The sequence below is a fragment of the Pleurodeles waltl genome, chromosome 6 (genome assembly GCF_031143425.1).
Source record: "Pleurodeles waltl isolate 20211129_DDA chromosome 6, aPleWal1.hap1.20221129, whole genome shotgun sequence".
NCBI lineage: Eukaryota > Metazoa > Chordata > Amphibia > Caudata > Salamandridae > Pleurodeles > Pleurodeles waltl.
In genome coordinates this window covers 151707201-151730915 of record NC_090445.1, presented here as the reverse complement: position 1 = coordinate 151730915, position 23715 = coordinate 151707201, and the positions used below count along the sequence as shown (strand labels likewise).

At 46.1% G+C, this 23715-nt stretch overlaps 1 protein-coding gene across 1 annotated transcript in view; it reads left to right on the top strand.

Annotated features, from left to right (window-relative positions):
- The window catches only part of DNAJC7 (DnaJ heat shock protein family (Hsp40) member C7), a 356596-nt gene that overhangs the window by 96809 nt on the left and 236072 nt on the right, over window positions 1–23715 (top strand). The window contains exon 4 of the mRNA XM_069237667.1: window positions 3843–3956. Within this exon, the coding sequence (XP_069093768.1) occupies window positions 3843–3956 (114 nt within the window). The remainder of the gene's footprint in view (window positions 1–3842; window positions 3957–23715) is intronic.

Genomic DNA, 23715 nt, shown 5'->3' with positions numbered 1-23715 from the left:
GTGTGCACATGACCCACGTCACGACATACCCATCCCACTTAAGTTGACACACTAAAGCATATAAAACAAACATTTGCAATGCAATAGGTCTCGCATTTGCCTGAGGTAAAGCTATTGGCATTGTAAATTCATAACTGAACTTTTCTTGACACATAAATTGGTCAACCCTGCCTCATAATTTCGTCTTTTCCTGCCCTATAATTCCAGTGGCCCAGCATATAACTAAAGCACTTCAATTATCTTCTTCCTCTATCTGCAGCAAAAAATGAAAATGTTGCCATTCAGCATCTTAATTTTAAATCTGCTATGCTAATTCCAATAAAATACCACTTTCACAACCCCACAATATGTTGCTGTCTAAGACAAAAACACAAGACAGCCACAGAGGAGAAATAAACTAGAAGGGTCACCCAAACATATCAAGAGTGCTCAAACAGTCATAGTGCAATAAAGATGTGAAGTTGGCCTGAATTATGGTCATAATTGTAATAAGGAGAGATTATTGAAACATACAATTATCATATAAACCTTTATCAGAAGTAAACTTTGGGCATTAGACTGTAATGCCCAAAACGGCCCCCAGAGGGCACCATACCAAAAATATAATTTGTAAGAAACATAGTCATGCAACCATATTGTTAGCCGCTAGATGAGGTAACCCCATAAAAACAGGAGAAAGTAATGCAGTATAACCATATACTTAGCCCTAAAAATGCCCTATAGGGGCTATCAGCCCTCCTGCAATATTACAAACAAGGCATTTAAAACAAATCTTCTCCCAGCTGTAAAACAAAAGTTCTAGCCATGAGAAAGCCCAAAAAAGACACTGAATAGTGGGAGGGGTTATTTTTTTGGGCTCCCCACTAACCTAGTGTGGGGACCCTGAGATGATGCAGAGAAAATGTTTGGAAGCTGGTCCTATTGTCCTTGGACCACCACCTGCTGAGTTATGAGCAAAAATGTTTTGCAAAAGTAAGGCCCTACAAAGCATTATGGGGTGAGATTTTGTGTTGCTAATATAATAGTATATTGACTGCAATGCCCAGGACAGCCCTAGAGGACACAACAATAAAAATAGCATTTGTAAGAAACCTGGCCATGTAACCATACAGTCAGCCCTTAGAACATAACCACATGAAAAAAGAATGGGAGAAAGTAATGCAGTGCAACCACATGTTTAGCCCCTAGAAGGCATAGTGCATTACACATTTGTAAGGCTAGCAGGACTGTTGCAATTGTATTGCAAACAAGGCTCATAAAACAAAACCTTTTTTAGCCAAAAAACAAATGGCCATGAAAGAGCTTAAACAGACACTGAATGGTGGAAGGGGTTATTATTTTAGGTTCCCCACTTACCTAGTGAAAAGGGGGGTTGGAGGGGCGGCAAAGATGATGTAGACAGAAAGAGCACATTGTCGTGAACGTTTTGATGGTGGTCCCATTGTCCTAGGACCACCACAGGCTGAGTTATGAACAAACATGTTTTGTAAAATGAACAATGTGACCAGCGCTCCAGTACTGCAGATCGTGGTCACGCTGTTGTGCCTGTTTGCACTGTTCATCCTATGGCCGCCATGCAGCACGATGGGGAGAGACAAAGAAATAGTTCGCCCACGCTGAAGTATATCGACAATTGTGCAATAATCCATGTAACGGGGAGTCTGCAAGGTGTGTCAAAAACAGCCTCAAGGTGGAATAAACGTAAAGCATTTACCAATGACATCATGTGATTTATTTATTTTTTTGATTTTTTTTTTAAAGTCAAACCCAATATTTCGGTTTCCACCTTTTTGTAGAGAAAGTCTTCTGAGTCTCTCATTTTGCTTGCCAGCTCAGTCCAGTTCACAGCAGGCATGACATGGGCGAGGTTAAAAGCCCACAATACTTACAACAGGTCAAAGCGCTTGCACGCTCGACCTAAAAGTGAGATATGGAATGCTTGACTTGATCTCGGCCACTTGTAATTACGTTGGCTGCATCCGAGAGTCCATCATCATTTGCTTGTGTTCTGGTTCAGGGAAGACCTGCCTCAGCAGTTTGAGCTGAACTGTTTTTATTGGAGTACGTTCAAGACTGATTTGCATGTAGATCAGTCCAAACTGAGATGGGACGTGTGCAAAATAACAGTGGATTGGGATACAGCCCTAAGTAATTACTAGTGGCTGAGATTAATTCAAGCATTCTTTCCAAAACTTTTTTTGGATTCTTTAGTGAATTGCTCTACCACCAGCAAGGCGTGCAAAGGATATGCAAGCATTCACTATAAAGGAGCCTTATTATAGTTTGGAACATCAGGCTCCTACTAAATGTTTTCCTTCCTAAGGTTGGCATAAGGATTTCATCTTAATTACCAAGCTGATTACTTCTGCAGCCTAAAAGACCAATAGCAAGCAAGGTTGTAGGTGGCTGTTTCAATTATCTACCTGTCATCCATCTTCTACTACATAGGTTTTTCATTCCTTTTAAGGTACCGGGAGGACAAAATCAAGAAAGCAGGGTCCTTCTATCTGCTCCTAGATGACATGGGGTTATATGATTACATTTTTTAACTTTCAAGTTGAAATGTACATAACTTTATAAAGTGGCAGGCTGATGTTTCAGGGGAACAAGTAGTGCATTTGTCAATCTATTTACTTATAGTTGATATTTGAGTAATAATTCATGCCGAGTATGGGCGATGAATACCCGATTTTGGATTCTTGGTGTATTTTACTGCTACAACAGTTACTTTAGTGACTTAAATGGATGCATATCATCTATTGATTGTGCTTTATGCCAAAGTGCTACTGTCTTTGGTTGAATCTATTTGCAGTTGAACAATATCACTTTCGTTGAGCATGTAAGATGTCTAGCTATGACATCTTTGGTGTTTTTGACAAATGTTTGTACTTTGCTTTTCCTGCTGCTTCTAAGAGTCTTTCATGACATGTCACTGAGGATCTACTGGAAAAATTGGCCACATACATTTAGTGCTTTTACATAAACATATTATTCTAGATATAGGTAGCCATTTATCTATTTTTGTGTGGTATAATGCTGAAAAGATACTGGTTTTTCCCTTCATCACTCAAGTTTTTCTTGTGAATAGTGAGCTGAGCATCCCCTTATGAGGGTACTTATTTTCTGTCACATATTAAAATAGTAGTATTTTTCATTTGTGCCCGCCAACCCCGTTGCATGTTTACCTATTACATGGGAAAATTATGCTTTATAATGCACCATTTAGCTCTATTTTAGTTCCCCAATTTTTTAGTTTCCACCTTTTTTGTAGAGAAAGTCTTCTGAGTCTTATTTTACTTGCCAGCTCAGTCCAATTCGCAGCAGGTGCATCCCTAACTCTTAAAACTTTCAGTGCTCTGTGTGGATCCTGGAATCATTGGCAGTCCTTCACCTTTTCTTATAAGGTGAGCTAATTGACAGAGGTACCTTTTTTCACCCAATTCCTGCCAACCATTTGCAAATCTATTGTTTAAATCTATTGTTTTTATGCAGTACTGATCTATCTATACTAATCATATTTTCTGCTTATTATTCTGATTCAAACATGCGAGTCTATGAAAGATCGAATACAGGAGAAAAACCAAGCTACTCACCTGTAGACTGTAGTTCAGCAATGTTGGTTTCTTTCACAAATTCACATGCAGTTCACCACTCCTCCCTGGTACAGGCTTATCACAGTCAGCCACCCACACAGTGAGCCCTATTCCTTAGTTCTATTTTAGAAAAATGTAAATATTTTTTTGTGTTTGGTACTTTTCTAATTTGCTATACTGTTTTTCATTTTGCACCTGTATAACATATTGGCAATTAGCACATTTAATTATTTGAAACAAATGTTCTAGGGCCACCAACGAGAAGGCAAGTGTCACCTATCATTGGGAAATGCCATGGCTGCCTGCCGCTGCTTTCAGAAAGTTCTGGAAATAGAGCCCAAAAACGCCCAAGCACTACAAGAGGTAAGACCTGAGGGAAGACCTAGGAAGGAAAAAGAGGTTTTATACGCTACTCTGTTCCTCATTGTTCGTTAAACCTTTTTATTTTGAAGGTGTGAACATGTTTCTGCTGGAAGTTGGTGTTTCTAAGCTAGTTTGTAGGCACTTTGTTCAAATAATTTGTGTAAAGGTGGGTGATTCTTTTCTGGTGAATAGACTCCTTGTTCGTGTATTTGCATATGTAAATATAGTGCCACAGTGGTCCATCCTCTCTCCAGATTGGTTTCCCACATAAATGCCCCCACTCCCTACACTGCCCGTTAAAGCAGTCGGAGTCTGTAGTCTGTGCTGTCTTCTCTAAGTACATTATCCTCTATTCCTACTTTACTGACCATTATGATGCCAGTAATCGATTGAGTGTACTTGTGTTTCCTCAAGGCCAGTGTTTGGTGCAGGGCTACTAACCCCTGTTAAACAGATAGTATTTGTCTGTGGGTGGCGGAGGGGGCAAGCAGACCCTTCCAAGGTTATTGTCATTAGTCTTCTGACATTTGACCATATGTATAGGCTATTACCAAAGCAAACTAATCGCCTAGCATCTCTAAAATAGGTTCCACTTAATCAAAAATATAAATTGTCTATGTTGCTGCTGTATTCGTCTAACTGCTGATTCCGCACCTTGTGAATCTCCCTAGGCCACCATATTGATTACAGAAACTCCTGCAATAGCTCCTCTGAGCAGGTAGGTAGTGCCATTTACCTCTGATGTAACTCAATTCTGGCTGCAGACAAAACAATATGGCGTCGCATATAGGTGTAGCCCCTGCACACTTATTTAGGTTCCTATTTCTTTCCGCACACTTCATTGTGGATCTCAAGCTTTGCTTCTACCGATTTCAGTCTTTTTATAGAAGTATGCCACAAGCTTTTTGCACTGTGTAGGGACGTTTAACTTCATAATGACAGGATTTGAGCCATGTCATGCATTCCACATACCTGTTTGTCATGGAACCTCATGTACGTATTTGTTGCCTAGACATCAAGCAAGACTTAAAATCCCTTGGCAGATGCTCGCTGATGGATTTGACGTCCATCAGGAAGCTGGAAGCCAAACTCTTAAGTCTGCGAATACAGAAAACAAGTTGGTCCTGTTTGACGTCTTGAGGCTGCTCTCATTCTCCGATTGACCTGTCATTCTAGCACAAGATCATAGTCTGCACTTGAGGAACCCAACACATGCCAAATCTGAAGCCAGTCCACCCTTAATTTCCCAGTCCACCGTCAACTTCGCAGCAAATTGCAGCATTTAAAAAGACTTCATGCTGCAGCTGTTCAAGATGGTTCTGGATCCCTCCTTTTGGATTTCAGGTAGCCACCTCTTTGTGAAGTGCCTGGCCATACACAAACATTTCCACAAAAGACTTCCCTGCTGCTCCTCCATTGGCACAGTGTAAGGAAATGCCTCCTTGGCATGGTTACCCCCTGACTTTTTGCCTTTGCTGATGCTATGTTTTGAATTGAAAGTGTGCTGAGGCCTGCTAACCAGGCCCCAGCACCAGTGTTCTTTCCCTAACCTGTACTTTTGATTCCACAATTGGCACACCCTGGCACCCAGATAAGTCCCTTGTAACTGGTACCTCTGGTACCAAGGGCCCTGATGCCAGGGAAGGTCTCTAAGGGCTGCAGCATGTATTATGCCACCCTAGAGACCCCTCACCCAGCACAGACACACTGCTTACCAGCTTGTGTGTGCTAGTGAGAACAAAATGAGTAAGTCGACATGGCACTCCCCTCAGGGTGCCATGCCAGCCTCTCACTGCCTATGCAGTATAGGTAAGACACCCCTCTAGCAGGCCTTACAGCCCTAAGGCAGGGTGCACTATACCATAGGTGAGGGTACCAGTGCATGAGCACTGTGCCCCTACAGTGTCTAAGCAAAACCTTAGACATTGTAAGTGCAGGGTAGCCATAAGAGTATATGGTCTGGGAGTCTGTTTTACACGAACTCCACAGCACCATAATGGCTACACTGAAAACTGGGAAGTTTAGTATCAAACTTCTCAGCACAATAAATGCACACTGATGCCAGTGTACATTTTATTGTAAAATACACCACAGAGGGCACCTTAGAGGTGCCCCCTGAAACTTAACCGACTATCTGTGTAGGCTGACTGGTTCCAGCAGCCTGCCACACTAGAGACATGTTGCTGGCCCCATGGGGAGAGTGCCTTTGTCACTCTGAGGCCAGTAACAAAGCCTGCACTGGGTGGAGATGCTAACACCTCCCCCAGGCAGGAGCTGTAACACCTGGCGGTGAGCCTCAAAGGCTCACCCCTTTGTCACAGCACCGCAGGACACTCCAGCTAGTGGAGTTGCCCGCCCCCTCCGGCCCCGGCCCCCACTTTTGGCGGCAAGGCCGGAGAAAATAATGAGAATAACAAGGAGGAGTCACTGGCCAGTCAGGACAGCCCCTAAGGTGTCCTGAGCTGAGGTGACTCTAACTTTTAGAAATCCTCCATCTTGCAGATGGAGGATTCCCCCAATAGGATTAGGGATGTGACTCCCTCCCCTTGGGAGGAGGCACAAAGAGGGTGTACCCACCCTCAGGGCTAGTAGCCATTGGCTACTAACCCCCCAGACCTAAACACGCCCTTAAATTTAGTATTTAAGGGCTTCCCTGAACCTAAAGATTTAGATTCCTGCAACAACAAGAAGGAGGACTGCCTAGCTGAAACCCCTGCAGAGGAAGACCAGAAGACAACAACTGCCTTGGCTCCAGAAACTCACCGGCCTGTCTCCTGCCTTCCAAAGAACTCTGCTCCAGCGACGCCTTCCAAAGGGACCAGCGACCTCTGAATCCTCTGAGGACTGCCCTGCTTCGACGACGACAAGAAACTCCCGAGGACAGCGGACCTGCTCCAAAAAGACTGCAACTTTATCCAAAGGAGCAGCTTTAAAGAACCCTGCAATCTCCCCGCAAGAAGCGTGAGACTTGCAACACTGCACCCGGCGACCCCGACTCGGCTGGTGGAGAACCAACACCTCAGGGAGGACCCCCGGACTACTCTACGACTGTGAGTACCAAAACCTGTCCCCCCTGAGCCCCCACAGCGCCGCCTGCAGAGGGAATCCCGAGGCTTCCCCTGACCGCGACTCTCTGAAACCTAAGTCCCGACGCCTGGAAAAGACCCTGCACCCGCAGCCCCCAGGACCTGAAGGACCGGACTTTCACTGCAGAAGTGACCCCCAGGAGTCCCTCTCCCTTGCCCAAGTGGAGGTTTCCCCGAGGAAGCCCCCCCTTGCCTGCCTGCAGCGCTGAAGAGATCCCTTGATCTCTCATTGACTTCCATTGCGAACCCGACGCTTGTTCTAACACTGCACCCGGCCGCCCCCGCGCCGCTGAGGGTGAAATTTCTGTGTTGGCTTGTGCCCCCCCCGGTGCCCTACAAAACCCCCCTGGTCTGCCCTCCGAAGACGCGGGTACTTACCTGCTGGCAGACTGGAACCGGGGCACCCCCTTCTCTCCATTGAAGCCTATGCGTTTTTGGCACCACTTTGAACTCTGCACCTGACCGGCCCTGAGCTGCTGGTGTGGTAACTTTGGGGTTGCTCTGAACCCCCAACGGTGGGCTACCTTGGACCAAGAACTGAACCCTGTAAGTGTCGTACTTACCTGGTAAAACTAACAAAAACTTACCTCCCCCAGGAACTATGAAAATTGCACTGTGTCCACTTTTAAAATAGCTATTTGTGAATAACTTGAAAAGTATACATGCAATTGAAATGATTCAAAGTTCCTAATGTACTTACCTGCAATACCTTTCAAACAAGATATTACATGTTACATTTTAACCTGTGGTTCTTAAAATAGACTAAGAAAAGATATTTTTCTATACAAAACCTATTGGCTGGATTTGTCTCCGAGTGTGTGTACCTCATTTATTGTCTATGTGTATGTACAACAAATGCTTAACACTACTCCTTGGATAAGCCTACTGCTCGACCACACTACCACAAAATAGAGCATTAGTATTATCTCTTTTTACCACTATTTTACCTCTAAGGGGAACCCTTGGACTCTGTGCATGCTATTCCTTACTTTGAAATAGCACATACAGAGCCAACTTCCTACACACAGTCATGGATCAAAGGGTGCGGGATCAGACTTGTATCTGGAAATGACTTTAGTGAGTGGGGATTTAGCTTTATGTCCCACCAACATTATTGCCCAAACTTCGGTTAAGTAGGACTCTCCTCAGATTTAATTTAGCCTCAAATTCAGTCTTACTAAAAATTGGACAGCATTTCATTATTTATTTATTTATTTTTTGTTTTTTTTACTTTTACCCAAGTGCTCTCTGAGGCCTTGAGCACATTCCATATGATTAAGACGGTCAAGAGTCAGGTCACCTACTACCCCCTCATTGTACTGATTCCTGCTTATCAATTTGCTTTTCAAAATGGTAGTAGTTGGCATAAGGCACTGGAACCTCTCCCGTGTATCCTCACAGAGAAAAAGTACGTCTTTTGCATGATAGCTGTAGGGTTGTGGAATTCCAAGACTTGAAGCTTCCTGTAGAAAAAATGAAAGCAAGTACCCTGAGTGAAATCTTGCAGCCAAGTCCTTCTGCGTTGGATCCCTTGCTGACCTTTAACAAGACCCAGACTGATCCCCGAGTCATTGGTTATGGCAAGATTAAAAGAACTCCTCTTTGGCACCCCTGTGAGTCAACCTGTTAGGTGTCAACACAGACCTGCGCCAGGTGCTGCAAAGTATCTGACTGCATCCTTGACTGAAAAGCTTGTTAGGATTAACAAAAACACTTCTGGTTCACTAGATAGGGAGTTGAGAATGATGGGTGTAATAGGCAATATTATTCTCACCAGAAATCTCTCATAGCGCTCTTTAAGTAGTGTTTGCCTTCTAGACAGCTACAGCCATGCCCTTAGTGACATGGTGCGTAAGGATTTCACAATGTTGCTTGGAGATTTTTGCAATACTTTTTGCCAAAACAGTTCAGGGTGGTTAGGATAGGATGCTGCTTTTATATTTTGCATTCTGACTGCCTACGGGCTTCTGTCCTTGTTGTCCACCCCTTTCAACCATTGGCTTACTTTGACCAGCTATTGGCTGTACACTTTGTCTATCGCATCTTGGCTAATCTCACTAGAGTCTCTCACCTAATGCTGTGGGCTGTTTGGGTGTGTATTTCCACCTCTGCTTGAATGTTTGCATTGCACTGCAGGAAGGAATACTATCTATAGCCCACTCAGTCTGCAGGCTCCCTCCCATGTTTTTCTTGGTGTTCCCTCTTGCTTCAACCTCCTTCCCCTGTGCACTCCTTGTAAACCCCTCCCTTCCGCTATCATCTATCCCACTTCTCCATATGCTCCTCAAAAGGCCCAGCCCATCATCTTATCATATTCCTCCTTCTCCATCTGTTTTTCTGTGTTCTCCTTATCTCAGACCTTGTTTACCAGCCCTCCTACTTTGATCTTTATCCTCATGCCTTTTTGCCAGTATGCTCCTCTTCTGATCGAGACTTTTAATCACAGATTCCTCAGGTTTTGAAAATTCCCCAGGCTGGACCTGGAAACTCTTTGGCACTACCTGTGAGCACCAGTAGGTAGCGCAGTGCAGCTCCGCATGGACATTGTCACATTCACGGAATGATATACGGGGTCTATATTGGTGCCACATCTGTGCATTGATGTCCTGTTCTTTCTTTACTTGTCAACGGATGCGGATCCAAAGCCTTTGAGTCCTGCCCTCTGTGGTACCGCCAGTGGGATTGCCATTGGCGCCATTGTGACCCCCTGTGCGCATTATCCCTCTTCTGGCTCGAATTCGACCCCACCTCTGAGGCAACAGTCCACGCCAGTTTCCTGGAACTCCAATACTGGTGCTCAATCCATCGACGCTGGATGAGGAGATACTAGTCGTACTCTCCGACTAAGAATTGGCCTGGTCCGACCACGGTTGAAGCTGTGCCCATCCGCTGTCCAGGTGCCACTTCCCCTGATTGATTTGCTGCCACCAGAAGGGAGAACATAGTTGTTGCACTCCGTTCGATGGCATCTGTCGCTGTAGATACACATGGTATGCATGAGCTCGCCATCTGGTGTTGGGTCGGAGTGTTACAAGTTGTTTTTCTTCGAAGAAGTGTTTTCGAGTCACGGGACCGAGTGACTCCACCTTCTGTGCTCATTGCGCATGGGCGTCGACTCCATCTTCGATTGTTTTCTTTCCGCCATCGGGTTCGGACGTGTTCCTGTCGCTCCGAGTTTCGGAACGGAAAGTTAGCTGAAGACGGAAGATTTTCGACGGTATCGTTGCGATCCGGTTAGAGATAGACACATACGACGACGCGTTCAACATCGAAGCGCCTCGGTGCCCTTCGGGGTAGATTTCGGCACCCCGTCGGGGCCTAGTCGGCCCGACCGCGTGGAGGACAACGCCGATGGATCGGACCCCGTTTCGATTCTGCCCCGAATGCCACAACAAATATCCTTATACGGACCTACACTCGGTCTGTAATCTGTGCCTGTCACCCGAGCACAGCGAAGAATCCTGTGAGGCCTGTCGGGCGTTCCGGTCCCGAAAAACTCTGCGCGACCGTCGAGCGAGAAGACTCCAGATGGCGTCCACGCCAAAAGAGCGTCCACAGTTCGAGACAGAAGAGGAACAGGAGGAATCCTTTTCCATCCAGGATTCAGACTCCGACGAGCTACACTCTACAAGAACTGTGAGTAAGACGTCGAGATCAAACCTTAAAAAAGGAAAGAAGGCCCAGGGGACGCCACTGCCAACCGGCCATGGCTCCACCCAAATTCTCGGTGACCAACAATCGGCACCGAAAAAGGCCCATTCAGTGTCGAGATCGTCCGACTTCGGTCGAGACACCGGCACGCAGCCTCCTCGGGACCGAGAGAGTGCTAAACAGAAGCATCGACACCGAGAGTTCGGTGTCGACACCGATCGACGCCGAGACAGTGGCGCCGAAGACCATAGAGGCCAAGAATTTTCGGCACAGAAAAAGAGGAAGGTTACCTCGGAGCCGAAAAAACAATCGACAGGGCTTTCGGAGCCGAAAAAAGCGACATCAGACCCTGTTTCTGGCTCCTATACCGAAGAGCATTCTATGTCTTCTCAAATGAAGAAACATAGATTTGAACAAGAACTGCAATCCACTGACGTGGATCACACGCAAAAGCGTATCTTTATTCAGCAGGGGACTGGGAAGATCAGTACCCTCCCACCTGTCAAACGAAAGAGAACGCTTCAGTTTACTCCTCAGCAACAAACAACACAAAAGGTAACACCTCCTCCCTCGCCTCCACCTGTAACTCCGGCTTCGCCAACTTACACCCCGTCACATTCGCCAGCTCACACCGCCATGAGCCACGACGACCAAGATCAGGATGCGTGGGACTTGTACGACGCACCAGTGTCTGATAACAGCCCAGACACATACCCAACTAGGCCATCACCACCGGAAGACAGCACAGCCTACTCGCAAGTGGTGGCTAGAGCAGCTCTATTCCATAATGTGGAACTACACTCGGAACAAGTAGAGGATGATTTTTTATTTAACACCCTCTCCTCAACCCACAGCTCCTACCAAAGCCTGCCGATGCTCCCAGGCATGCTACGCCATGCAAAGGACATTTTCAAGGAGCCAGTTAAAAGTAGGGCAGTGACGCCTAGGGTGGACAAAAAGTATAAGGCGCCTCCTACGGACCCTGTCTTCATCACCTCTCAGCTGCCACCAGACTCTGTGGTGGTAGGGGCTGCCAGAAAACGGGCAAACTCACACACTTCTGGGGATGCACCTCCCCCAGATAAAGAAAGTAGGAAGTTCGATGCAGCCGGGAAGAGGGTTGCTGTCCAAGCAGCAAACCAGTGGCGCATCGCAAATTCACAAGCGCTGCTAGCGCGATACGACAGAGCCCACTGGGATGAGATGCAGCATCTCATTGAACATCTCCCAAAAGATCTGCAAAAAAGAGCAAAACAGGTTGTTGAGGAGGGTCAAAACATTTCCAACAATCAAATACGCTCCTCCATGGATGCAGCAGACACGGCCGCAAGAACCATTAATACGTCGGTTACCATCCGTAGGCACGCATGGCTCAGAACGTCTGGATTCAAGCCAGAAATTCAACAGGCAGTGCTTAACATGCCAGTAAACGAGAAACTTCTGTTCGGTCCGGAGGTCGACACAGCTATAGAAAAGCTCAAGAAGGACACTGACACTGCCAAGGCCATGGGCGCACTCTACTCCCCGCAGAGCAGAGGATCTTATAACACCTTCCGCAAAACACCTTTTAGAGGAGGGTTTCGGGGTCAGGCCACACAAGCTAGCACCTCACAGTCCGCACCGCCCACCTACCAGGGACAGTACAGGGGAGGTTTTCGGGGCCAGTATAGAGGGGGGCAATTCCCTAGGAATAGGGGAAGATTTCAAAGCCCCAAAACCACTACCAACAAGCAGTGACTCACATGTCACACACCCCTCCCACACAACACCAGTGGGGGGGAGGATACGTCAATATTACGAAGCATGGGACAAAATAACTACAGACACATGGGTCCTAGCAATTATCCAGCATGGTTATTGCATAGAATTCCTGCAATTCCCTCCAGACATACCACCAAAATCACAAAATTTAACAAAATACCATTCACAGCTTCTAGAGATAGAAGTTCAAGCACTACTGCAAAAAAATGCAATAGAATTAGTACCAAGCACACAAATAAACACAGGAGTTTATTCACTGTACTTCTTGATACCAAAAAAGGACGAAACACTGAGACCAATTCTAGACCTCAGAGTAGTAAACACATTCATCAAATCAGACCACTTTCACATGGTCACACTACAAGAAGTGTTACCATTGCTCAAAAAACACGACTACATGACAACCCTAGACCTCAAGGACGCATATTTCCATATACCAATACATCAATCACACAGGAAATATCTAAGGTTTGTATTCAAAGGAATACATTACCAATTCAAAGTATTGCCTTTTGGTTTAACAACCGCTCCAAGAGTATTCACAAAATGCCTAGCAGTAGTCGCTGCACACATCAGAAGGCAGCAAATACATGTGTTCCCGTATCTAGACGACTGGCTAATCAAAACCAGTTCGCTCACACAATGCTCAAACCACACAAATCAAGTCATACAAACCCTCTACAAACTAGGGTTCACCGTCAACTTTGCAAAATCAAACATTCTGCCAAGCAAAGTACAGCAATATCTAGGAGCCATAATAGACACGACAAAAGGAGTAGCAACGCCAACTCCACAAAGGATCCACAATTTCAACAGGGTCATTCAACACATGTCTCCAAACCAAACAATACAAGCAAGAACAATACTACAGCTCCTAGGCATGATGTCCTCATGCATAGCCATTGTCCCAAACGCAAGACTGCACATGAGGCCCTTACAACAGTGCCTAGCCTCACAGTGGTCTCAAGCACAGGGTCACCTTCTAGATCTGGTGTTGCTAGACCGCCAAACTTACCTCTCGCTTCTATGGTGGAACAGTATAAATTTAAACATAGGGCGGCCTTTCCAAGACCCAGTGCCAGAGTACGTATTAACAACAGATGCTTCCATGACAGGGTGGGGAGCACATCTCAATCAACACAACATAAGAGGACAATGGAACATACATCAAACAAAACTGCATATAAATCATCTAGAATTATTAGCAGTTTTTCAAGCACTAAAAGCTTTCCAACCAATCATAACCCACAAATACATCCTTGTCAAAACAGACAACATGACAACGATGTATTATCTAAACAAACAAGGAGGAACACATTCAACGCAGTTAAGCTTGTTAGCTCAAAAAATATGGAAGTGGGCAATCCACCATCAGATTGGTCTAATAGCACAGTTTATTCCGGGGATCCAGAATCAGCTGGCAGACAATCTCTCTCGAGATCACCAGCAAGTCCACGAATGGGAAATCCACCCACAGATTCTGTACACCTACTTCACACTCTGGGGAACACCACAAATAGACTTATTTGCAACAAAAGAGAACGCAAAATGCCAAAACTTCGCGTCCAGATACCCACACAAGCAATCCCAAGGCAATGCCCTATGGATGAACTGGTCAGGAATATTTGCTTACGCTTTTCCTCCTCTCCCTCTCCTTCCTTACCTAGTAAACAAATTGAGTCAAAACAAACTCAAACTCATTTTAATAGCACCAACTTGGGCAAGACAACCCTGGTACACAACACTGCTAGATCTGTCTGTAGTACCACACATCAAACTGCCCAACAAACCAGATCTGTTAACGCAACACAACCAACAGATCAGACACCCGGACCCAGCATCGCTGAATCTAGCAATCTGGCTCCTGAAATCCTAGAATTCGGACACTTACAACTTAGCCAAGAGTGTATGGAAGTCATAAAGCAGGCCAGAAGGCCATCCACTAGACACTGCTACGCAAGTAAGTGGAAAAGATTTGTTTGGTACTGCCATCATAATCAGATACAACCGCTAGATGCAACTCCAAAACATATAGTAAATTACTTGCTCCATTTACAAAAAGCAAAGCTAGCCTTCTCTTCTATTAAAATACACCTTGCAGCAATATCTGCATACCTGCAAACTACCTATTCAACTTCCTTGTATAGGATACCAGTTATCAAAGCATTTATAGAAGGGCTTAAAAGAATTATACCACCAAGAACACCACCTGTTCCTTCATGGAACCTAAACGTGGTTCTAACAAGACTCATGGGCCCACCTTTCGAACCCATGCACTCTTGCGGAATACAATTCCTAACCTGGAAAGTTGCCTTTCTCATCGCCATTACATCTCTAAGAAGAGTAAGTGAAATTCAAGCGTTCACAACACAAGAGCCTTTTATACAAATACATAAAAATAAGGTCGTCCTACGACCTAATCCAAAATTTTTACCAAAAGTTATTTCACCATTCCATCTAAATCAAACGGTAGAACTACCAGTATTTTTCCCACAGCCAGATTCTGTGGCTGAAAGAGCACTACATACATTAGATGTCAAAAGAGCATTAATGTACTACATTGACAGAACAAAGAACATCAGAAAAACTAAACAGCTATTTATTGCATTCCAAAAACCTCATGCAGGTAACCCAATATCAAAACAAGGTATAGCCAGATGGATAGTTAAATGCATCCAAATCTGCTACCTTAAAGCAAAAAGACAACTGCCCATTACTCCCAGGGCACATTCAACAAGGAAAAAAGGTGCTTCAATGGCCTTTTTAGGAAACATCCCAATGCAGGAAATATGTAAGGCAGCCACTTGGTCTACGCCTCACACATTCACCAAACACTACTGTATAGATGTGCTATCCGCACAACAAGCTACAGTAGGTCAAGCTGTATTAAGAACTCTATTTCAGACAACTTCTACTCCTACAGGCTAAACCACCGCTTATGTGGAACTAACTGCTTACTAGTCTATGCATACCATGTGTATCTACAGCGACAGATGCCATCGAACTGAAAATGTCACTTACCCAGTGTACATCTGTTCGTGGCATCAGTCGCTGAGATTCACATGGACCCACCCACCTCCCCGGAAGCCTGTAGCAGTTCAGAAGTTACCTTCAATTTTGTACATTTGTATATATTACTTAATCCTTTAATAGGTACATACTTACATTTTTCATTGCGCGGGCACTATTACTATAGTACAACTCCTACCTCACCCTCTGCGGGGAAAACAATCGAAGATGGAGTCGACGCCCATGCGCAATGAGCACAGAAGGTGGAGTCACTCGGTCCCGTGACTCGAAAACACTTCTTCGAAGAAAAACAACTTGTAACACTCCGACCCAACACCAGATGGCGAGCTCATGCATACCATGTGAATCTCAGCGACTGATGCCACGAACAGATGTACACTGGGTAAGTGACATTTTCATTTTTCGGCACAGACTTGGACAACAATTATGAAGCTGGTGAGGAGTTCGCTCATCCCTATTCTGAGAACAATGATATAATGACTTGCAGAAGGCAAGCGATTTCCTATCTCTCCTGAAGCAGATCTTTTCTCACCCCTTGACCCAGCCACGGAAAAATTCCACTCATATGTCATGGTTTTGCTAAGGGTGGCTGAAATCCTTTACGTCCAACCTTGAAGGTTAAACTGATGTGCTGATGAAAATCCTCCAGCCAGGGCAAACATCTTCTGAGACCTTTCTGATACATAATGAATCACCAACTGATACTTTCTGGGGCACCTGAGCCAAGCCTTACTCTGGCCCTCACATCTCAGCAAATAGCAAGACGTCCTCGCTCTGCCACAGACGAACCTGCATTCCTGTTGTAGGAAAGTGCCCCCTTTGGCATGGTTATACCCCACCGCCAAAACAAACAAAAATCTCTCTCTCTCTCTCTCTCTCTCTCTCTCTCTCTCTCTCTCTCTCTCTCTCTCTCTCTCTCTCTCTCTCTCTCTCTCTCTCCCCTCTCTCTCTCTCCCCTCTCTCCCTCTCTCTCCCTCTCTCTCCCCTCTCTCTCCCCTCTCTCTCTCCCCTCTCTCTCTCCCCTCTCCCCCTTAGAGGTAAGATAGTGGCAAAAAGAGATAATACTAATGCTCTATTTTGTGGTAGTGTGGTCGAGCAGTAGGCTTATCAAAGGAGTAGTGTAAAGCATTTGTTGTACATATACACAGGCAATAAATGAGGAACACACACTCCGAGACAATTCCAGCCAATAGGTTTTGTTATAGAAAAATATATTTTCTTAGTTTATTTTAAGAACCACAAGTTCAAATTCTACATGTAATATCTCATTTGAAAGGTATTGCAGGTAAGTACTTTAGGAACTTTGAATAATCACAGTAGCATATATACTTTTTACATAAAACACATTTAGCTGTTTTAAAAGTGGACACTGTGCAATTTTCACAGTTCCTTGGGGAGGTAAAGTAATGTTAGTTTTTGCAGGTAAGTAAACCACCTACGGGGTTCAGATTGGGGTCCAAGGTAGCCCACCGTTGGGGGTTCAGAGCAACCCCAAAGTCACCACACCAGCAGCTCAGGGCCGGTCAGGTGCAGAGTTCAAAGTGGTGCCCAAAACGCATAGGCTTCAATGGAGAGAAGGGGGTGCCCCGGTTCCGGTCTGCCAGCAGGTAAGTACCCGCGTCTTCGGAGGGCAGACCAGGGGGGTTTTGTAGGGCACCGGGGGGGACACAAGTCCACACAAAAAGTACACCCTCAGCAGCGCGGGGGCGGCTGGGTGCAGTGTGCAAACAAGCGTCTGGTTTCCAATGGGAGTCAATGGGAGACCAAGGGGTCTCTTCAGCGGTGCAGGCAAGGGGGGGGGCTCCTCGGGGTAGACACCACCTGGGCAAGGGAGAGGGCCTCCTGGGGGTCACTCCTGCACTGGAGTTCCGATCATTCAGGTGCTGGGTGCTGGGGGCTGCGGGTGCAGGGTCTCTTCCAGCCGTCGGGATTTTAGAGTCAGGCAGTCGCGGTCAGGGGGAGCCTCGGAATTCCCTCTGAAGGCGTCGCTGTGGGGGCTCAGGGGGGACAACTTTGGTTACTCACGGTCTCGGAGTCGCCGGAGGGTCCTCCCTGAGGTGTTGGTTCTCCACCAGTCGAGTCGGGGTCGCCGGGTGCAGTGTTGCAAGTCTCACGCTTCTTGCGGGGATTGCAGGGGTCTTTAAATCTGCTCCTCTGAAACAAAGTTGCAGTCTTTTTGGAACAGGGCCGCTGTCCTTGGAGTTTCTTGTTCCTCTTGAAGCAGGGCAGTCCTCTGAGGATTCAGAGGTCGCTGGTCCTGGGGAAAGCGTCGCTGGAGCAGGTTTCTTTAGAAGGCAGGAGACAGGCCGGTAGGACTGGGGCCAAAGCAGTTGGTGTCTTCTTTCTTCTTTTGCAGGGGTTTTCAGCTCAGCAGTCCTCTTCTTCGGTAAGTTGCAGGAATCTAAATTCTTAGGTTCAGGGAAGCCCTTAAATACTAAATTTAAGGGCGTGTTTAGGTCTGGGGGGTTAGTAGCCAATGGCTACTAGCCCTGAGGGTGGGTACACCCTCTTTGTGCCTCCTCCCAAGGGGAGGGGGTCACAATCCTATCCCTATTGGGGGAATCCTCCATCTGCAAGATGGAGGATTTCTAAAAGTTAGTCACTTCAGCTCAGGACACCTTAGGGGCTGTCCTGACTGGCCAGTGACTCCTCCTTGTTATTCTCATTATTTTCTCCGGCCTTGCTGCCAAAAGTGGGGCCGTGGCCGGAGGGGTCGGGCAACTCCACTAGCTGGAGTGCCCTGCAGTGCTGGAACAAAGGGGGTGAACCTTTGAGGCTCACCGCCAGGTGTTACAGCTCCTGCCTGGGGGAGGTGTTCGCATCTCCACCCAGTGCAGGCTTTGTTACTGGCCTCAGAGTGACGAAGGCATTCTCCCCATAGGGCCAGCAACATGTCTCGAGTGTGGCAGGCTGCTAGAACCAGTCAGCCTACACAGGTAGTTGGTTAAAGTTTCAGGGGGCACCTCTAAGGTACCCTCTGGGCTGTATTTTACAATAAAATGTACACTGGCATCAGTGTGCATTTATTGTGCTGAGAAGTTTGATACCAAACTTCCCAGTTTTCAGTGTAGCCATTATGGTGCTGTGGAGTTCGTGTTTGACAGACTCCCAGACCATATACTCTTATGGCTACCCTGCACTTACAATGTCTAAGGTTTGGCTTAGACACTGTAGGGGCACAGTGCTCATGCACTGGTGCCCTCACCTATGGTATAGTGCACCCTGCCTTAGGGCTCTAAGGCCTGCTAGAGGGGTGACTTATCTATACTGCATAGGCAGTGTGAGGTTGGCATGGCACCCTGAGGGGAGTGCCAAGTCGACTTACTCGGTTTGTTCTCACCAGCACACACAAGCTGGCAAGCAGTGTGTCTGTGCTGAGTGAGGGGTCCCCAGGGTGGCATAAGATATGCTGCAGCCCTTAGAGACCTTCCCTGGCATCAGGGCCCTTGGTACTAGGGGTACCAGTTACAAGGGACTTACCTGGATGCCAGGGTGTGCCAATTGTGGATACAAAAGTACAGGTTAGGGAAAGAACACGTGCTGGGGCCTGGTTAGCAGGCCTCAGCACACTTTCAATTCAAAACATAGCATCAGCAAAGGCAGAAAGTCAGGGGGTAACCATGCCAATGAGGCATTTCCTTACAATGTGGTATCTGAAATTTGAAAATTAAGGTCACATATAGGTCAGACAATTAAAATAAGTTATTGCATGTCCATACGTTATTTCCCATAAGGGCAATGCTTGCCCAAATAATGCTTTGTAAAAAAACAAACAAAAAAAAAAAAAACACTGATACGTCCTATTTGATGGGGTATTCACATGAGGCCTGTACATCCACAGAATGCGATGGAAAAAAAAAAGGAATTAAAAAAATAAATAGATTTTGAGTTAAGGTCACCTAAAATGGAAAAACTCGGGGTTTTCTGAAAATTACTCCTGGTTGGTTAGGTGCGGCTCAAAGTCTTGAGAATGCTGGGGCAGTTTCTGCAATGGGGAATCTTCTAGGCACCTGAGTCCGTGCGTCCTCCCGGTCGAAGAGATGATGGAAGAAGAGCACTGTTGCTCTTCTTCCTAAAATAAACACAGCTGGCGGCACCTGTGGCCGTGTTCGCCTGGTGCTTGATAATTAATTAAGGAACAGCCGAAAGAAGCTTACTTTCTGGTGCCTAAATATGGAAAGAGGCCTTTGTCCTATTTTCAATCGTGCCCTCAACACCTCTCTGGAAGAAAAAAATCAAGATTCTCTCACTGGCCAAGGTCTTGTCTGCCCTCAAGGGTGGTTGGGATTGTTGGACCTGCAGGATGTCTACTTCCATATACCTGTCCTGCAGACATAGCAGCTCCACCTGCGGTTTGTGGTGGTACAGGAATGTAGGAATCTGGCTCTGTATATACTATACAAAAGTAAGGTCAGTGGGTCCCCAGAGGCTTTACAGAGGCTAAAGTAGATAATACTAATGCTATCTTTTGTGGTAGTGTTGTCGAGGAGTTAGGCTTATCAGAGGGTAGTACTACGCATTTGTTGTACATACACAGTCAAGAAGTGCGGCACACTGAATGACTAACTCCAGGCCAATGTTTATGTACCAATAAATATCCTTCTTTCCATCCACCAAAGGTAGGTTGGTACAGGTTCTCACAGTCCACAATACCCCCATGTGATGCTGCAACAAATAGGGTGGGTGGGGTCACGGACCTGTGCCAGGAGGCCTTGCACTTCTGTAAGTGGCTGGCTTACCAAGGCATTTGCCTGGTGGTGAACCACCTGGCAGAATAATTGAATGCCAGGGTGGACACGCTAAGCCATCCGTGTCTAGCAGATCATTAATGGCAGTTACACCTGTAGGTGGCATGAGATCTTTTCCGTAAAAAGAGAGAGCATTGGCTCGATCTGTTTGCCGCTGCCAAGTGTACAATTTCACAACTTATGGCAGTTAAAGTTTTCAAGGCTTCTCTTGCTTGGGCATTCATTACACCTTGAGTGGAACTCAAAACTCCTCTATGGCTTCTCACCAATACCATTCCTGCCCAGGGTTCTCAAGAAGATCTGGGCTGACCGGGCCCAAGTCGCTCTTGTGGGCCTGGACTGTGCACAGTGTGTATGACATCCAGAACTCCAGGGCATGGCTGCCTTTCTGGGAGGATCTGCTGTTGCAGCATCAGCCCAGGGTTCTGCACCTGGGCCTCACGCCTCCACCTTTATGCTTGAAGTTTGAGTGGCGACAGCTGAAGACCTTCAGCCTTTCTCTGGAAGTGGTTGATGTTTTTACACAGCCAAGGTATCTGTCAATAAAAACTGTACACGTCTATTGTTGGAACAAATGTGTGGCTTGGAGTGTTCCTTTGCTGATACATGCTCCCCTCCCGACCAAATGTAGAGTCATTTTGTTGCTTGTTTTGTCCCTTTGTACCTTTTGGCTGCTTTAGCTTTTTTGCGCTTGCTGGATCAGCTTTCTTTAAGTCTCACATTGTTATGTAATGTTTTTTAAAGAATTGCAACATTTTCCTCCCTCCTGTTTCGTTATGCCACAGTGCAACTGTAAGGGAATGCCTGTTTGTATGGTCACACCCCCCCCTTACCCTCCCCCCAAATCCCCAAACCAGGTGCTTTTTGACGGATGCTGCTGGATTTGTGATTCTTAGGCCTGCTAACCAGACCTCAGTGCTAGTGGCCGGACCCAAAACATGTATGTTACATTGGCTGTACCCAATTGGTATAGACTAAGCTAAATAGAAGTTCCTAAATTATGGTACCCAGGGCATGAAGCTTAGTCACCCTAGGGATTGCAGCACTGGCTGTGCCACCCTGGGTGTCACACAGGTAAAATGAGCCTTCCAGTCCGCCTTTGCAGACTGGAAGAGCAGTTTAAACTGCTAACCTGACTTTGCCATTTAAAGCAATGACAAAGCCAAATCTCTTCCTGCAATATGTGTAAATCACACCTATGGCTACTGAGCCCGAAGGCAGGGTGCAGCATATTTCATGGGCAGAACATGCATTTTACGTGCTCTTAGTTAAAAAGTGAAACTCATTGTTACTGTGGAAAGATTGTCACCTACTGGCTATTACAAGGTGAAATGCTGACCCCCTAAGCTGTGGTAACGCCTAAACGGTGTTGCTAGAGTTGATACGTGAAGGTACTGAAGAACTTGTTACATTAAACCTGACTTGATCTTCAAATCGAAATTAATGTAAGAAGTAACAATGTGCAGTGTTCACAAAGTTACCGCTTTGTTGCCTTTACTCTCCTGTGCCCTTAATGGTTACACAAAGAGCTTGCGCCCAAGAGCTCTTTCTGCCCTTCTAGGGAGATGTGCTAAAGACTCCAAGGAATGGAGACGATGGGGGCCTACACTGAAGAGGTGTTATTTCCCTCAAGCAGGAAACCACACAGGTGGTGGCTTAAAAGGCGAACTTCAAAGCTGGACACACCTTTGAAGAGCAAATGGGGGGAACACTTGGGATAGGAGCATCCCCATTGTTTAGGCAGACTAGCTTGCAACCAGGAAGGAGAGGGGAACCCTGTTTTTTTAATTTTTATTTTCGGGGCTGTGTAGTCCCCTTGGTAGTCACACCTCTGTGTTGGACTACTGAGCGCTGGGCTCTGAGAGATGGGTTCTGCCATGTTGGGAGTGGGCAGCATGGTGTGTGTTGGGATAGCCAGCTGTCACTCTGCCCAGGAAGTGGTCATCAGGAGGGAGGGAACATGGTAGCCCATTGGCTACCAACTGAATCCCACCCTGAGGGTATTTTCTCAGCATAAATAGGGTGCCCCTGCCACCCAGAACTCTGATCTTGTCTAGACTGAATAATGATTGCACTGCTGCACTGTGGAACTTGCATAGACACTGCTAGCCACCAGCTTTAGCAGGTGCAAAAGAGAGGGACTGTGCCTGTTGTGTCCTTCTCGGTGAGAAGTAGTCTCCAAAACCCAGCCAAAGCAAAGAGACTCCAAATACCAGTTGGCAGACCTGTTCACAGCACGGGACCACAATAGCTAAGAATCCTGCTGGGGAAAATTAGTAGCCCAAATTCGTCAGACTGCTGCCAAAACCTTTCGTATAGCAACAGAGACCAGGAGTCAAAGCTGAAAGTTGCACCCGAGTTTACTGAGCCCAGGAGTCTCGTCAGAGTGCAGCTTGGTTGGTCAGAAGCAGAATTATCACCCAGGGAAGGATTTGTCTGTGACTGCGATACTGGGTGACTGGTATCCCAGTGGTGACTGGACGTCTACCAGCACAAGGCAGGTCAACCCTGTGACAGGGACCACATCACCACTTGGTGGACTGAGGATTTGCTGAAAGAAGACCTCGGTCAACCGCATCCCATCTGCAATACCTTTGAGCATCTTTACCATCCTTTATTTGTTGCATCAGGACCACTTCCATAGGAATCCATTACAAAGAGGATAAAGTGCCCGGAGACTGCTTCACTTGTAAAAGGTAACTAATTCTGGGGTGTTGTTGGTCCGCCTGACTGGCTCCCTACTGGAGTTGGTTGCATACACTGACTGTAAGTAACTGTAACACTACTAGCCAACATTGTTGAAAACATTTCTAAGTGTCAAACTTGTTGAATTTGCTAGTGATTATTTGCGGTTGAGTGAAATTCTTTGATTTGCTATACCTTGTAAATTCTTTCCTGAACCCTCCGGTGGATCATCTTCGTTGTGGTGTGTAAAAATGCATAAACATGCCGTCTATTTTTATAAATTGGTGTTGGATTTCTTGAGTGTATTGACAATTTCTTCTTAAGTTGTTTTCTTGCTGTTTAAATACTTTACACCCATTCCTTTGTGTAAGCCTTGCTGCTCAGAGCCACAGCTACACAGGTCAAGCTGAAAGTTTGACAGTCAAGACTTTCGGATCCTAATATTACATGGTGAGGTCGCATAACCACACCATATAGTACAACCTGTTTCCTCACAAGGAAGCTAACTGTGACCCTCACTTTTCTGATGTGCATTTAATTTGAGCTACTTCAATCCTGTTCCTTGAGGCTCTTTTCCCTGAAGACAGTATTTTAGGGTGTTTAGAGTAGTACACTGGGATCTTGATAACCAGGACCCCAGTGCTTCAGTGTTCTCTCCCCTACATTTAGTTGGTAAGTAACTTTTACATCTCACAGTTGGCATACTGGTGCACCCTTGTAAGTCCCTTGTATATGGTACATAGGTATCCACGGCAGTGGTACACCAGGGGTCCCCTATGGGCTGCAACATGTATTGTG